General features: G+C 51.9%; 1 protein-coding gene across 6 annotated transcripts in view; it reads left to right on the top strand.

The window, feature by feature from the left end:
• Window positions 1–2325: 2325 nt before the first annotated feature.
• Window positions 2326–17873, top strand: part of MROH1 (maestro heat like repeat family member 1) — a 111611-nt gene continuing 96063 nt past the window's right edge. For 5 of the 6 annotated variants that reach the window (XM_073329839.2, XM_073329843.2, XM_073329837.2 and 2 more), the window contains exons 1-2: window positions 2326–2409; window positions 8418–8860. In XM_073329839.2, the coding sequence (XP_073185940.1) occupies window positions 8839–8860 (22 nt within the window). In that variant the 5' untranslated portion in view covers window positions 2326–2409; window positions 8418–8838. Of the gene's footprint in view, window positions 2410–3911; window positions 3984–8417; window positions 8861–17873 lie in introns of all 6 variants that reach the window. The other variant, XM_073329838.2, reaches the window with a different exon arrangement.

Consider the following 17873-nt stretch of genomic DNA (forward strand, 5'->3'; position numbering starts at 1 on the left):
GCGTGCCCCAGCTGGCTCCCCTTAAAAGCAGACTCTGCAGCCAGCCCAGCTGCTAAATCAGTTCCTGCAGGTGGAGCCTGTGGAAGAAGCAGTGCTGGGGGAAAGGTAAGCATGCAGTCCCTTTGCTGCAGGGTGTTGAGGGCCTGTGGGGTTGCCAGCAGGAAGACTTAAGGGGTGATTAGAGGATGCAATCCCCAATGTGGGGGCTTGGAGCCCTGGTGGGGATTATCCCTCTGGAGCCTTTTTCCAAGGGTCCTGCCTTCCTCCTCCTGCTAATACTCAAGGGTAGCAAACAGCCTTAGCGCTTTCTGTTCCCCTGAGACCTTTACAGGCCTTGGCTACGTGGGCTGGAACCTCCCTATCACACACATCTGTGGCCCCCCCTCTCAGAAGCGTATGGCGTTATCTGTATAATGCCTTTCTTCCCCCCTCCCCACAAATGGGGAAAATCCCCAAAAGAATACATGGCATCCCTCATGCCTGAATTCCCCCTTCCTGCTCTCCCTGAGCGCAGGGCTATCTCCTTTCCCCAGTGCCCCTTTGGAACAGCGCCCACAGCCCTGCAAAGCTGGCGTGTCTTTGAGCCCATGGCATGCTGTGATGAGGCAGGACCTTGCTGCGTAATGGCTGAGATCCTCGCCCATGTGCCATCCAGCTTGTGTCCGCCTGGCTTTGGCGATTGATCGGGGGCTTCCTGGGCTGGTCTCGCTGCCCCTCGTGCCGTGCTATGGGTAAGATGGTGGCTGTGGGGACCAGGGCCATTCAGGCCAGGCTGTGGCAAGGCTGGATTCCAGGCAGCAGCAGCCGGACTCCGTGAGGCGGAGGTGTTAGATTAGCTGCTGGTAATGCTCCGTGGGAAAGAAAACTCCTGCCATGTTCGCTGGGGACTGCTGCGCTGAGCCCTGTGCTGGTGGGTGTGGGGGGAAGGAGATGTGTGTCTCGGGGTGAAGGGTGGCCTTGCCTGCTCTGACTGGGCACCAGGCTTCCCTCTGAGCGTGGCTGGGAGGTGAGGGCAGGGGAAGAGGGGCACAGAGGCCGGGGGGCCCAGGCGCAGTGCCTGTCGAGCAGCCCCAGCCTCCACGCGTGTTCGGCGGCGTGACAGACGTGCGCCGTCCAGGGCGTGACGTGGCTCTACCGAGCTGCACTGCTGGGGGGGGGCGTCCGCTGTGGGTGGAGCCGCCGGTGCGAGCCCTGTTCCCCCCGGGGCTGGGTGTGGGGGGCACCTTCTTGGGGTGTCTCCCCCAGAGCATAGTGGGCTGGGTGGGGAGAGAGCCCCAGTGTGGGGGAGGGGGTCTCCTGCAGGGGTTTGAGAGGTGGGGGTCTCTTGCGGGGAGAGAGGCCCCCTGCATGGGAGGGGTGTGTGTGTGTGTGGGGGGGGGTCTCTTGTGGGGGGTGGGGAGAGAGCCCCCCTGCATGGGAGGGGTGTGTGTGGGGGTCTCTTGTGGGGGGTGGGGAGAGAGGCCCCCTGCATGGGAGGGGGTGTGTGTGTGTGGGGGGGTCTCTTGTGGGGGGTGGGGAGAGAGGCCCCCTGGATGGGAGGGGTGTGTGTGTGTGTGTGGGTCTCTTGTGGGGGGTGGGGAGAGAGGCCCCCTGGATGGGAGGGGTGTGTGTGTGTGTGGGGGGGGTCTCTTGTGGGGGGTGGGGAGAGAGGCCCCCTGCATGGGAGGGGTGTGTGTGTGTGTGTGTGTGGGGGGGGTCTCTTGTGGGGGGTGGGGAGAGAGGCCCCCTGCATGGGAGGGGTGTGTGTGTGTGTGGGGGTCTCTTGTGGGGGGTGGGGAGAGAGGCCCCCTGGATGGGAGGGGTGTGTGTGTGGGTCTCTTGTGGGGGGTGGGGAGAGAGGCCCCCTGCATGGGAGGGGTGTGTGTGTGTGGGGGGGTCTCTTGTGGGGGGTGGGGAGAGAGGCCCCCTGCATGGGAGGGGGTGTGTGTGTGTGTGTGGGGGGGTCTCTTGTGGGGGGTGGGGAGAGAGGCCCCCTGCATGGGAGGGGGTGTGTGTGTGTGTGGGGGGGGGGTCTCTTGTGGGGGGTGGGGAGAGAGGCCCCCTGCATGGGAGGTGGGAGGGGGTCTCTTGCGGGGGGGGCAGGGCTGCCACACCAGATGGGGGAGGGGCGTCTCGGGGGAGGGGCCTGACGCTGCCACGCCCCGAGAGGGTGGGGCTCCCCTCCCCCGCGGGTGTGACCAGACCCCGCCCTCGGTCAGTCGCGGGGGGGCGGGGCTGCTCTCAGCTCAGGCGCATGCGCATGACAGTGTTTGGGTGCCTCGGTACCAACGGCCGGCCGAACTGGCGGGGTCACGTGAGGGGGCGGGCGGGGCGAGGAGTCCCCGCCCCTCGCGCAGGTGGGGGCGGGGCCAGGCTGTCCCGGAAGCAGCCGGAGCAGCAGCGTCCGGGCCGCCGAGCGGGAGGGGGCAGGTACGGCCGCCGCCGGGGTGCGGGCGGGGGCGCCGCGCGGCCGGGCTCCTTCGCCCAGTGCGGCCGCGGCTGCGTGGGGCCCCGCGACCCGTCAGGGGCGGGATGGAACCCAGGCGTCCGGGCTCCCAGCGGCCCCCCCCCCTCCCGCTCTACCCACTAGACCCCACTCCCCTCCCAGAGCCGGGGATGGAACCCAGGCGTCCGGGCTCCCAGCGGCCCCCCCCCCTCCCGCTCTACCCACTAGTCCCCACTCCCCTCCCAGAGCCGGGGATGGAACCCAGGCGTCCGGGCTCCCAGCGGCCCCCCCCGCTCTACCCACTAGTCCCCACTCCCCTCCCAGAGCCAGGGATGGAACCCAGGCGTCCGGGCTCCCAGCGGCCCCCCCCGCTCTACCCACTAGTCCCCACTCCCCTCCCAGAGCCGGGGATGGAACCCAGGCGTCCGGGCTCCCAGCGGCCCCCCTGCTCTACCCACTAGTCCCCACTCCCCTCCCAGAACCGGGGAGAAAACCCAGGCGTCCGGGCTCCCAGCGGCCCCCCCCGCTCTACCCACTAGTCCCCACTCCCCTCCCAGAGCCGGGGATGGAAACCAGGCGTCCGGGCTCCCAGCGGCCCCCCTGCTCTACCCACTAGACCCCACTCCCCTCCCAGAACCGGGGAGAAAACCCAGGCGTCCGGGCTCCCAGCGGCCCCCCCCGCTCTACCCACTAGTCCCCACTCCCCTCCCAGAGCCGGGGATGGAACCCAGGCGTCCGGGCTCCCAGCGGCCCCCCTGCTCTACCCACTAGACCCCACTCCTCTCCCAGAACCGGGGAGAAAACCCAGGCGTCCGGGCTCCCAGCGGCCCCCCCCGCTCTACCCACTAGTCCCCACTCCCCTCCCAGAACCGGGGATGGAACCCAGGCGTCCGGGCTCCCAGCGGCCCCCCTGCTCTACCCACTAGTCCCCACTCCCCTCCCAGAACCGGGGATGGAACCCAGGTGTCCGGGCTCCCAGCAGCCCCCCTGCTCTACCCACTAGACCCCACTCCCCTCCCAGAACCGGGGAGAAAACCCAGGCGTCCGGGCTCCCAGCGGCCCCCCCCGCTCTACCCACTAGACCCCACTCCCCTCCCAGAGCTGGAGAGAGAACCCAGGCGTCCGGGCTCCCAGCGCCCCCCTGTTCTACCCACTAGACCCCATGCCCCTCCCAGAACCGGGGAGAGAACCCAGGCGTCCGGGCTCCCAGCGCCCCCCTGTTCTACCCACTAGACCCCATGCCCCTCCCAGAGCTGGAGAGAGAACCCAGATGTCCAGGCTTCCTGCTGCCTTCCTTGGTCCAGCAGCCTGTGACCTGCTGTCTCCTCCCGGCCCTGGGGAGCAGTGCCAGGCTCACTTGTCATCACTAAGCATCCTGGCTCTGGGATGGGGCTTTTGGGAATGTCCCCAGCACTTCAGCTCCTGGGCTGTGGTCCTAGTTTGGGGTCTGGGGCTTTTGCCTCAGAGAAATGGCGATGTGTTGCAGGACTGGGCTAGAGAGAACCTGGATCGGTTCACACACGTGCACCGAACAGGGAGCAAGAGCAAAACTTACGGGGTATGTGTGGGGGGGGAATTCTGTGCTGGATGTTTGTGGCTTCTGTCTTGCAGGGCTTTCCTCACCCACAGGCTGTCCTTAAAGCTCTGCTTCAGCAGGGCAGCAGCACATCCCATGGGCTGGGCTCCTTTCATGGCAGTTTGGGTGCCTGATTGTTCCTAGCTCAGTGACCCCCTTATGGGACTGCTGAGTGCTTTATGCAATCTCCACCTTACAGGAAACTGGCCACTGGATGTACTTGCTTGCTGTGGGAAGGCTGACCGGGAATGATCTTCCTTTGCCGTTCTGTAGCTTATCGCTGTTGTTAATGGGGTCATTAGCCAGTTGCATCTTTAAAAAATGCTGATTCATGATAGGAAACAGTTTTCATAAGTAGCTTATCCTGAAATAAATCCTCAGGAGATCACCTCTCCATACCACGCTGCTGCTGGTGAATGCTTATTGCTGCTCCTGTGAATGGCATTGTAGCTGTCTGTAGGAGTAGCTTCCCTAGTTAACATCTGTCTACTCCCAGCTATGTGGCTTACTCGCACTGTAAGCTCTTCAGTGCTGGGTCAGGGTCTGCATCTGTTCGGGCCTGTGTTAGTGAATGCCACTCCAGTCAGGTGGCTGTAAGGACTGGCCTCTGACAGTCTGGCTGATAGCTAGATGGGAAGGCTGGTTTAGCCTCAGTTATTTGTACTGAACCGGTTACTTGTCCTATGGCTAGCTGCGTTGCATGCAACTTTGGAAATGACAAAGCTTCTCTGGGTCCATGCTGCTAGTCTAGTTCTTGTTTGCGTGCACTTCAGGAGGCGTTGGGAGCACTGGTCTGTTTCCTCTCTCACCTGCATCTCTGTCACCTGTGGATCTGCAGTTTTCTCTTGATACAGAACTGAAATCCCAGGATCAGAGATGTTTCAGAGTAACAGCCGTGTTAGTCTGTATTCGCAAAAAGAAAAGGAGTACTTGTGGCACCTTAGAGACTAACCAATTTATTTGAGCATGAGCTTTCGTGAGCTACAGCTCACTTCATCGGATGCATACCGTGGAAACTGCAGCAGACTTTATATATACACACAGAGATCATGAAACAATACCTCCTCCCACCCCACTGTCCTGCTGGTAATAGCTTATCTAAAGTGATCATCAAGTTGGGCCATTTCCAGCACAAATCCAGGTTCTCTCACCCTCCACCCCCCCACACACAAACTCACTCTCCTGCTGGTAATAGCCCATCCAAAGTGACAGCTCTCTATACAATGTGCATGATAATCAAGGTGGGCCATTTCCTGCACAAATCCAGGTTTTCTCAGCAGGATAGTGAGTTTGTGTGTGTGTGTTTTTTGGAGGGGGGTGAGAGAACCTGGATTTGTGCAGGAAATGGACCACCTTGATTATCATGCACATTGTGTAGAGAGCTGTCACTTTGGATGGGCTATTACCAGCAGGAGAGTGAGTTTGTGTGTGTGTGGGGGGGGGGGGGGGTGGAGGGTGAGAACCTGGATTTGTGCTGGAAATGGCCCAACTTGAAGATCACTTTAGATAAGCTATTACCAGCAGGACAGTGGGGTGGGAGGAGGTATTGTTTCATGATCTCTGTGTGTATATAAAGTCTGCTGCAGTTTCCACGGTATGCATCCGATGAAGTGAGCTGTAGCTCATGAAAGCTCATGCTCAAATAAATTCCTTAGTCTCTAAGGATCAGAGATGTAGCTTTGTCCAGCTGTCTGAGCCTTGTAACTATGCACTGCTGCCCTCTGGCTTGCAGGTTGGCCAGACCCAATCTGGTGCACTGAGTTTCCAAGGGTTTAACAACATGGCTTCATGCTGGGCTGGACTTTCTCTGTTAATGTTACATTTTTCTTAAGGCTTGATGGCTCTTGCATGAGTACCAGCTTTTTGCTGTATCAGGAGTATCTGGATTCATCCCTGCTGCAGGGACTCTGCAGTATTGTGCTCCCTTTAGACCCATTCCTCTGCCTTCACCAGCATGGGTCGCAGTGGCCAGATTCCTACCTCCTGAGCAGTGTCTAGTCTGATGACACTCAGGAAACAGGTGAATGAGTGCTGGCTACAGCTCCGGTACTCTGCTTAGTGGGGTGCATTGTTACTAGAGGCAGATGGAGGAGCCTCTCTCGTTAATTAGTTGGTTAGTGAACTGAGCAGAGGGCCAGGTGCTCCAGCTCTGCCACAGGCTTGCTGTGATAACTTGGGGCAAGTCACTGCCCCTCTTGGCCACATCTTAAAACAGGCCTAATAATTGGGGACTCTAAGGACTAATAGGTCATGTGTAAACCAAACGCAAAGGCCCTTGTATGATTTGATTCATCTGATGATGTGACCCGTTAACGGATGTAAAACACCCACTTGTGGGGAGTAGGTGTTTGCTAGATGTTTCGAAATGCCAAAATAGATTAAAAAAAAGAGTACTTGTGGCACCTTAGAGACTAACCAATTTATTTGAGCATGAGCTTTTGTGAGCTACAGCTCACTTCATCGGATGCATACTGTGGAAAGTGTAGAAGATCTTTTTATACACACAACGCATGAAAAAATACCTCCCCCCCACCCCACTCTCCTGCTGGTAATAGCTTATCTAAAGTGATCACTCTCCTTACAATGTGTATGATCAAGGTGGGCCATTTCCAGCACAAATCCAGGGTTTAACAAGAATGTCTGGGGAGGGGGGGTAGGAAAAAACAAGGGGAAATAGGTTACCTTGCATAATGACTTAGCCACTCCAAGTCTCTATTCAAGCCTAAGTTAATTGTATCCAATTTGCAAATGAATTCCAGTTCAACAGTTTCTCGCTGGAGTCTGGATTTGAATTTTTTTGTTGTAATATCGCAACTTTCATGTCGGTGATTGCGTGACCAGAGAGATTGAAGTGTTCTCTGACTGGTTTATGAATGTTATAATTCTTGACATCTGATTTGTGTCCATTTATTCTTTTACGTAGAGACTGTCCAGTTTGACCAATGTACATGGCAGAGGGGCATTGCTGGCACATGATGCCATGTACATTGGTCAAACTGGACAGTCTCTACGTAAAAGAATAAATGGACACAAATCAGATGTCAAGAATTATAACATTCATAAACCAGTCGGAGAACACTTCAATCTCTCTGGTCACGCGATTACAGTACTCCTTTTTCTTTTTGCGAATACAGACTAACACGGCTGTTACTCTGAAACCTGTCAAAATAGATAAGTTGCCCTAGGCAGTAAGATAGTGAATGTTAAACTTCCACTTCCTAAACACAAGTGAGATTGTGGTCACTCCCTTGTGCTGCTGTTTCCTTCTTGACCAGATTATCTGCATTGAGATGAGTATCACTATACAGAGGTGGGGAGAAGAATCAATTCTTTAACATGTGCTGGGGTAGGAGAGAAGCTGAGTGTTCTGCTCACTAGAGGTAAACCTGGTCAGACAAACTTGGTGGTGGTAGAGAAATAGCAAGCCAATGGCTGAGGGAACTGGGGTTATTTAGTCTGCAAAAGAGAAGAGTGAGGGGGGGATTTGATAGCAGCCTTCAACTACCTGAAGGGGGGTTCCAAAGCAGATGGAGCTCGGCTGTTCTCAGTGGTGGCAGATGACAGAACCAGGAGCAATGGTCTCAAGTTGCAGTGGGGGAGGTCTAGGTTGGGTATTCGGAAACACTATTTCACTAGGAGGGTGGTGAAGCACTGGAATGCGTTACCTTCGAGGTTTTTAAGGCCCTGCTTGACAAAGCCCTGTCTCGGATGATTTAGTTGGGGTTGGTCCTGCTTTGAGCAGGGGATTGGACTAGATGACCTCCTGAGGTCTTTCCAACTCTGATGTTCTATGATTCTGTGTTTTAGAAACTCTTAACCGTTCCTTAATGGTTAAGGAGGCTTCAGAGTGAGCGTGACTGGTGTTCTGTTCTGACCCAGTTGAAGAGAAGGGATCAAAGCTACAATATGTATTTTTAGAAACAATCAATGTGTGCTGTGGCACCTACATGTATATATACACCCTGCTACTTTGTACAAAGGCAAGCCTGGACTTTGATTCTCCACATTTATGTATCTTAAACTTGTTTTAAGCCCTGCTGTTGCCACTTGCTGTATACAAGCAGGGCAAAGCGGTTCTATTTAAAGGCAGAGATCCGGAAAACTTCCCCTGAACAGGGGCCTCTGGACTGCTGATATCTGTCGCTTCCATCCTCATGGTCCCTTCAGAGGCAGGTCACTTAAATGAGTACAGCCTAGGCCTTTCTGAAGTAGTCATGCTTTCTGCAGCCATACTGGCTGATAGTATGATAGTGGACAGGCTTGTTATCGCTGGCCAAAAAAGAAATGCGGGGACTCTGGAAATCAAGGCATAGAAGCAGTTGCTGGATGGGAACACACAGTACTGAATGTTATAGGTAAATAAATGTATGTCAAGTCTGTTGTAAGTCATGTTGTGAAATGTCTCTGTCTTTGCAGGCCTAGAAGAAGGAAGCTGTAGGGAACAGTACTTCACATGCTCTCCCTCCGGCCTCGCCCTCTCAAGGCTTTTCATTTGGAACTATGATGGCATTGGAGAGTGCATTGATTACCCACCATCAGGAAACTGCCAGAGGTTCAGAAACCTGGAGAGATCAGGCAGCTGGAGATTGTTAGCTGCCCACAAGAAACTGAAGAGACTGTCTTATTTCCCTGTGACTGGACTAGTATCCTATGCTTCACGGTGTGAAACGCTCCTGACTTACAAACCTCTAGTCCAAGAGACTCTTAAAAGAGAAACTGATCTCTAGAGGAGCAAAGACAGACCGTAAAAATAGGTTCCCCAGGAGCTTCCCTGTTTGAGAAGGAGCAAGAAGTTTCAAATTACTCTCTGTGGGCAGGAAAGCTCAAAACGAGGAGCATGACGGAGTTGCGGGTGAAAAGTAAGTGCCGGGTTACTCCCGCTGCTCTGCTTTGTGGAAGTCAGGCTAAGAAACCTGGATTGAATTGGGTAGATACTTACACCAAAATGGGCACTTCCAATGAGGGTATTGTACAGTTCAGGTGACACGCTCCCTGTTAGCTGGCAGGACTCCTTGTTTGTGTCACTGACCGTGACTATCTTCTGAGAGGGGAGGGGAAATTCATCTTTTCAGGGACTTGTAGTAAAGGGACATAGAGTAATGGAGAGAAGCAAAGGCAATTCCAATGATGTTGAGTTGTTCTGAGCTCTGCTAGTGTGAACACCTTAGCGAGGAAGAGCAAGGCTGAATAACACATCGCCAGTTTGCTCAAATATCTCGCTGCATCTAAAATCAGATAATTAGGCAGCTGCATGCACCCTGTGTAGGAGGTAATAGCTATATTCCAGGCTGTCAAACACTGGTGTTGATTTTGTTTAGCTCAAGGTATGGCTCTCTTGCTTGGGAATCTGAGGCTGTTCTGAAGTGTAACTCCTGTCCTTACTATATACTGGTCCTCTTTCATTCCCCCATGCTCAGACTGTCCCCCTTGCTCCAAGAACTGCTACCGGGATACGTGGCAGCCACCCTGCTGAGGGCTGTTTCGTGGTCCGCTCCCCTATAGTAAAAAGAAAAGGAGTACTTGTGGCACCTTAGAGACTAACCAATTTATTGGAGCATAAGCTTTCGTGAGCTACAGCTCACTTCATCGGATCCCCTATAGTAACCTCTCACTCTTCCAGAGCCAGGAGATCCATGGCACTTCCTTTAGCTTTTAAATCAGAGCTAATGTTCCAGGTGCAGATGGTATTGAGCATCTCAATACCAGACTGCAACAGTGGGGAAAGATTACAAAGGAGAGAGGGGTGTGGGGTCTCTGGTGGTGGAGGGGAGGCTCAGAGTAAGGAGCAGCAGCAGAGGAAATCAGCCCAGCTCTTTGTGGACAATGAGTATGAGCAGGGTAGCAAAAGAATGGCTGGACCCACAACTATAATTGGCCCATAGGTGGACTGGCCAAGACCATCCACTGCAGTACAGTTGAAATCAAGTTGCTAACTACAGTGGGTATCCAGAGCCCCCTGCTCGTGGTGGCAGCTGTCTGGCTGCAGAATGACTGACTCTTGTTGTGACACCAGCATTAATTTTGTGCTCTTATGTTTTTTCACCTTGAATCATTTCCCTCCCTTCCCTCCTCTGGCTTCCTACTGTAAGCCCTATAAACTAAGATCTCATCTAGCCTGTCCCTTGGAGGTCAGGGCAGGATTGTTCCTTGTAGTAGGAGTCTGTACCTTGTCCAGTCTTGTTTTAAATGGCCCATCTGATGGCCCTTCCACCACTTCCCTAGGGAGACTATTCCACAGTCTAATCTGCATGTCAGGAAGCAGTTCCAAATGGGACTAAACTTGACTGTCTGGGCTCCCTTGAGAGCCCATTGGCACTGTATCATCATTGTCTGTGGTCTCGCGAGTGACTTGCAAGAGATATAATAGCATCAAACTGTAATATATTGCTCATGGCTCTAAGTTAATTTTTTGATAGCCTCTGGAGAAGTGTGTACACCTGGCAGGGCTGAGTGGAGGTGGCAAGTCTCCTTTGCACTTAACTCTTCTATTTAGAAATGAATCTTTGGCCTTCTCTATATTGCAAACTGCACCAATTTAACCAAAATCAGTTATTGAATGTCTGAAATTGTGAGCACATTTTTTTAGGTGGATGCAAACATGGCTTGGTTTGATCGACTGAAGTCCGTGGAGAAGTGACTTGCTGATTTACGTAAACTCTGATATTTGTGCAGTTTAAAAAAAAAAACAGTTTAAGACTTCTCTTGTGGAAAAAAGAACAGGAAGACTTGTAGCACCTTAGACTAACAAATTTGGAAAATTACAAGTTAGAAAAAGTGCAACTTGTAATATAACCAAGTCCTTACCTGCTCCTTTCGAAATCCTGATCTCCACCTGGAATGTTTCTAACAGCATAATGTACCATTATGTTAATAGCCACTCATGTGGGTTATTCACAACAGGTCTGTCTTGTTGGGTGCATGTTGCTTTGATCCAGCAGTAGACAAGTGCCTGCTGCCGGCATGCTAGAACCAGGAGGTATAAAGCTGTCGGATGTGGGGGAATAACTGCTTTGACTTGCATTGGGATCTGACTTGCATTGGGATCTGCATATTTTCAACAGTCCTTGTTCTTGGGATGCACAAACAAACATTCCTTAGGCTCTTTTCAGATAGTAGGAACACAGTCCTCTCTAATACTTGTGTTAAGGAGGTTATCCCTGCAGTGGCTTTCAGGGAGTCTCATTTATTTCAGTGCCTTTTGTCTTTTAGGGACTCCCATGTATTTCCTTGCCTTTACACAAGGCATAATAAGCCTGTCCCTGATGGCCCTACCTGGCTTCACCCTGGGTGTAAATGGGGTATGACTCCCATGTGCTCTCTGGCTGACATTCCTGTCCTGAGAATCCTGTCCTAACCTCAAGGAACACAGTCTAAGAGGGGAGGAGCCAGAGGACTAATTCCCCTCTGAAGAAGAAAATGTGATCCTGACAATTGGCTAGTGACTCTAGACAAACATGTGGAAATAGAATCTTTCAGCATCAAAAAGAGGAAGCCAAGAGTTGTGGTAGATGGCAACTCTCCTTTAAATGATTCAACATTGCCATTTACCTGTGCGCACAGCTGCTCCTGCTACAGATTCTGACTACAGCCAGAGTGACTGCTTCACAACATCAAATAAAAATCTTTAGCATTATAAGCACACATGCTGTGCTCTTTAATTATATACAACATGGGTGTCTGATGGGAGTGCAGGATAATGAAAGGTCTAGAATTAAAGCAGTTGATAAAGATCTAGAGCTCCTGGAACATTCAAGCTGGCTTGGACTGAAAATTTCTGTAGGACCATAAGAGTGTTACAGTAAACAGCAGTATATTGAGTTAATGAGGTCTGGCTCTGTTTAACTTGACAGCCTTGTTGGCTATCACAGAATAATAGGACTGGAAGGGACCTTGAGAGGAGACAAATGATTCCTAAAATTGAGTGACTGAAGACTGAGCTGTTACAATCACCTGAGAAGGGGGGAAAGCAACATGCACATTCCTACCTCTTTCTCAGCTCTCAAAGTGAGGGGACATGTGTTCCCTCTGCCTCATGGCAATAGATGGAGTGGGGCATCTGATCTGCTTCAGTGGGACATAGACACGGGCTGTAGCAAAGCTCAGGGAGAGGGCTGTATGCTTGCTGTGATTATGCAATACAATGTGCTAACAATAAAATCCAGTAATATGGAGCTGCATAGACAATCTGCAAACTTGTCCACAAAAGTGGTTAAAGGAGAGCTGGTGCCTAAAACCAATTTAAAAGCCTCCTGGCAAAGGTCCTCACAAGAAGCATCAAAGAAATGAAAAGGAGTACTTGTGGCACCTTAGAGACTAACCAATTTATTTGAGCATGAGCTTTCGTGAGCTACAGCTCACTTCATCAGATGTTTACCGTGGAAACTGCAGCAGACTTTATATACACACAGAAATCATGAAACAATACCTCCTCCCACCCCACTGTCCTGCTGGTAATAGCTTATCTAAAGTGATCAACAGGTGGGCCATTTCCAGCACAAATCCAGGTTTTCTCACCCTCCACCCCCCCACACAAATTCACTCTCCTGCTGGTGCTAGCCCATCCAAAGTGACAACTCTTTACACAATCAAGTCGGGCTATTTCCTGCATAGATCAAGGTTTTCTCACATCCCCCCCACCCCCATACACACACAAACTCACTCTCCTGCTGGTAATAGCTCATCTAAACTGACCATTCTCCAGGTTTAAATCCAAGTTAAACCAGAACATCTGGGGGGGGGGGGGGGGTAGGAAAAAACAAGAGGAAACAGGCTACCTTGCATAATGACTTAGCCACTCCCAGTCTCTATTTAAGCCTAAATTAATAGTATCCAATTTGCAAATGAATTCCAATTCAGCAGTTTCTCGCTGGAGTCTGGATTTGAAGTTTTTTTGTTTTAAGATAGCGACCTTCATGTCTGTGATTGCGTGACCAGAGAGATTGAAGTGTTCTCCGACTGGTTTATGAATGTTATAATTCTTGACATCTGATTTGTGTCCATTTATTCTTTTACGTAGAGACTGTCCAGTTTGACCAATGTACATGGCAGAGGGGCATTGCTGGCACATGATGGCATAGATCACATTGGTGGATGTGCAGGTGAACAAGCCTCTGATAGTGTGGCTGATGTTATTAGGCCCTGTGATGGTGTCCCCTGAATAGATATGTGGGCACAATTGGCAACGGGCTTTGTTGCAAGGATAAGTTCCTGGGTTAGTGGTTCTGTTGTGTGGTATGTGGTTGTTGGTGAGTATTTGCTTCAGGTTGCGGGGCTGTCTGTAGGCAAGGACTGGCCTGTCTCCCAAGACTTGTGAGAGTGTTGGGTCATCCTTTAGGATAGGTTGTAGATCCTTAATAATGCGTTGGAGGGGTTTTAGTTGGGGGCTGAAGGTGACGGCTAGTGGCGTTCTGTTATTTTCTTTGTTAGGCCTGTCCTGTAGTAGGTAACTTCTGGGAACTCTTCAACATTCCACACAAAGATGGACTACAAGCCGTCAAGAACACTATCCCCGATAATGTCACGGCTAACCTGGTGGCTGAACTTTGTGACTTTGTCCTTACCCATAACTATTTCACATTTGGGGACAATGTATACCTTCAGATCAGCGGCACTGCTATGGGTACCCGCATGGCCCCACAGTATGCCAACATTTTTATGGCTGATTTAGAACAACGCTTCCTCAGCTCTCGTCCCCTAAAGCCCCTACTCTACTTGCGCTATATTGATGACATCTTCATCATCTGGACCCATGGAAAAGAAGCCCTTGAGGAATTCCACCATGATTTCAACAATTTCCATCCCACCACCAACCTCAGCCTGGTCCAGTCCACACAAGAGATCCACTTCCTGGACACTACAGTGCTAATAAACAATGGCCACATAAACACCACCCTATACCGTAAACCTACTGACCGCTATTCCTACCTGCATGCCTCCAGCTTTCACCCTGACCACACCACACGATCCATCGTCTACAGCCAAGCTCTGCGATACAACCGCATTTGCTCCAACCCCTCAGACAGAGACAAACACCTACAAGATCTCTGTCAAGCTTTCTTACAACTACAATACCCACCTGCAGAAGTAAAGAAACAGATTGATAGAGCCAGAAGAGTTCCCAGAAGTTACCTACTACAGGACAGGCCTAACAAAGAAAATAACAGAACGCCACTAGCCGTCACCTTCAGCCCCCAACTAAAACCCCTCCAACGCATTATTAAGGATCTACAACCTATCCTAAAGGATGACCCAACACTCTCACAAGTCTTGGGAGACAGGCCAGTCCTTGCCTACAGACAGCCCCGCAACCTGAAGCAAATACTCACCAACAACCACATACCACACAACAGAACCACTAACCCAGGAACTTATCCTTGCAACAAAGCCCGTTGCCAACTGTGCCCACATATCTATTCAGGGGACACCATCATAGGGCCTAATCACATCAGCCACACTATCAGAGGCTCGTTCACCTGCACATCCACCAATGTGATCTATGCCATCATGTGCCAGCAATGCCCCTCTGCCATGTACATTGGTCAAACTGGACAGTCTCTACGTAAAAGAATAAATGGACACAAATCAGATGTCAAGAATTATAACATTCATAAACCAGTCGGAGAACACTTCAATCTCTCTGGTCACGCAATCACAGACATGAAGGTCGCTATCTTAAAACAAAAAAACTTCAAATCCAGACTCCAGCGAGAAACTGCTGAATTGGAATTCATTTGCAAATTGGATACTATTAATTTAGGCTTAAATAGAGACTGGGAGTGGCTAAGTCATTATGCAAGGTAGCCTGTTTCCTCTTGTTTTTTCCTACCCCCCCCCCCCCCAGATGTTCTGGTTTAACTTGGATTTAAACCTGGAGAATGGTCAGTTTAGATGAGCTATTACCAGCAGGAGAGTGAGTTTGTGTGTGTATGGGGGTGGGGGGGATGTGAGAAAACCTTGATCTATGCAGGAAATAGCCCGACTTGATTATGTAAAGAGTTGTCACTTTGGATGGGCTAGCACCAGCAGGAGAGTGAATTTGTGTGGGGGGGTGGAGGGTGAGAAAACCTGGATTTGTGCTGGAAATGGCCCACCTGTTGATCACTTTAGATAAGCTATTACCAGCAGGACAGTGGGGTGGGAGGAGGTATTGTTTCATGATTTCTGTGTGTATATAAAGTCTGCTGCAGTTTCCACGGTAAACATCTGATGAAGTGAGCTGTAGCTCACGAAAGCTCATGCTCAAATAAATTGGTTAGTCTCTAAGGTGCCACAAGTACTCCTTTTCTTTTTGCGAATACAGACTAACACGGCTGTTCCTCTGAAACCTGTCAAAGAAATGAAGTCATTGTGCGGTGAGCGTTTAAGTGCTGATGTGGACTAGAAACTGGCCAAGACACAGAGAGGCTGGATCACCTGCTTGGTTACTTCTCCCACAAACATGGTTGTACTTTACCCATCTGTAAGACTGTATGAGAGTGAAATTCCCTGACATTGGTCATAAAGCCACCACCATATCCTCTTCAATCACACACACCTCTGCTCTGGTGCCAGTAAATCACCCCATCTGAGCTTGGCTGGGCTGGTGGCCACCTATGATTAGTTTGGGGAGCAGATCTGTCTGCACTGTTACCTTGTTACCCCTCTGCCGCACATGTCTCTCTCGCCTGTTGCATCTTATCACCACACGAGCTGCTGAAGTCTCCAGCCCAGGCACGGTCTGCTTCATGCTTGCAAAATGCTGAGTACGGTGGGGCGCTGATCCCTGGCTAGGGCCATGTAGGCCCTGCATTGCTAGATGCAGTGCTGCAGATAAATGGCAGGAGTCTAACAGTCCACCCCTGGGTGTTTAGTATTGAGCAGGATACAGGAGTGGACCATGAGGTAGTGTAAACCTGTAGATGTTGTTGGTTATGGTGGTTAATTAATTAGGTCTAGAGAAACTTGAGGGAGTTGGCAAGGCACATTCTTGGACGGCAAGGGTAGCTCACTACTGGAACACCTTGCCAAGGGGAGTGGTAGATCGTCAGGCTCTTGACACTTTCAATTACAGATTGGCTGTTTTGCTCTAAAACAGGGGTGGGCAAACTTTTTGGCCTGAGGGCCACATCAGGGTGTGAAACTGTATGGAGGGCCAGGTAGGGAAGGCTGTGCCCCCCAAACAGCCTGGCCTCTGCTCCCTATTTGCCCCCTCCCACTTCCTGTCCACTGACTGTCCCCCTCTGAACACCTGACTCATACAACTCCCCCTGCTCCTTGTCCCCTGACTGCCCCAACCTATCCACACCCCTGCCCCCTAACAGGCCCCCCAGGACTCCCACACCCTATCCAATCCCCCCCACCACCCAGAACCTCCACCCCATCCAACTGCCCCCGGGGACCCCCTACCCGACCCCCCCCCCCCCCCCACTGTGCATGCGTGCCGCTCCCTGCCCCCAACTGTGCTGCTCAGAGCGGCAGGAGCTCGCAGCCCCGCTGCCTGCGCGGGAGGGGGAACAGTGGGGGAGGGGCAGGGGGCGAGCCTCCCGGGCCAGGAGCTCGGGCAGGACAGTCCTACGGGCTGGATGTGACCTGCAGGCCGTAGTTTGCTCACCTCTGCTCTAAAAGATATTCTAGTCTAGCTCAACCAGAAACCATGGGCTTGATAGAAGAATTACTGGGTGGAGTTTGATGGCCTCTTAAGTAGGATACTAGAGTCCAGTGGATCTCAAACTCTGAGTCAGGACCCCAGGGTGAGTCTCAACCCCAGGGTGGGGTCACCAGGGCTGTCATTAGACTTACTGGGGCCCAGGGCGTTGGCCCTTGATGGTGGGGCTCAGGTTACAGGCCCCTGGGCTCAGCCTGAAGCCCTTGAGCTTTGGCCTCCCCACCCAAGGCACTGGAGCTCGAGCGGGCTCAGGCTTCAGTCCCCCCTCCTGGGATCATGTAGTAGTTTGTGTTGTAAAAAGCGGATCGTGGTGCAATGAAGTTTGAGAACCCCTGGACTAGATGATCACGATAGTCCCTTCTGGTCTTAATCTGTGACCCAAATCTAGGCAAGAGGGGCGCCCAGGGGCAGATAGAATTCAGTGTTAATAGAGGGAAGGCAATGCATGCTGGGAGGAATACTCTGGACGAGTAGTACACACTGCTGGGTTCGACCAGAACAATTTCCACTCTGGAGAAAGAGCGGCCTGCCCTAGTGGCTGTCCACTAGGCACAAGGCCAGCAAGATAGTGTGCCTAGTTAGAGAGTCTGACAGCCAGGATGGTGGCATTTTTCCAAATCTGGTAGCTACCGGTTTGCTCCTGTTTGCTACCGGTTTGTATCTCACTAACCCAGCGTCCTTGGCCCACCTGCGCAGAGCCATCTAAGTCAAACTATAGGATGTCCTCCCTTCCCAGCCCTTGCTGCTTGTGCCCCACTCCCAAGTCCTCAGGGCCTGGATTGCCCTCCTGCTGTGCAGCCCCAGCGCCGCTGGAATGTGCTGTTGGGCTACAGAGAAGACGGACGGTGGTTTCGTCCTCAACTGAGGGTAGAGCAAAAACGCCTCTGCTGGCTCCAAGCAGAAGGGCCTGGAGTTCCGACCTGCACCTTCTGCTGGGCGGCACAAAGAGCCTCCCTAGACTCCCTGTTGTCCTGGTGTATTTTGAGCACCTCTTTTCAGGTATCTGAGAAGATGCCTATGGGCTACCTCAGAACAGGCTTCGTATGGCTGATTCAATGTTTAAAACAGCGTGGGCAGTAGGGAATGTTACCTGGTTCTCTGCAGTGAGCAAACCTTGTGTGGTTTCTGTTATCCTAGTCTAGCCCTATCTGATTCACACTGATTTGCTCTGGGAGCAGGATCCAGATAATCTGCTTTATGTTCTTGCGTGCTAAACTTGGCAAAGCTTC

The sequence above is a fragment of the Lepidochelys kempii genome, chromosome 2 (genome assembly GCF_965140285.1).
Source record: "Lepidochelys kempii isolate rLepKem1 chromosome 2, rLepKem1.hap1, whole genome shotgun sequence".
Lineage (NCBI taxonomy): Eukaryota > Metazoa > Chordata > Testudines > Cheloniidae > Lepidochelys > Lepidochelys kempii.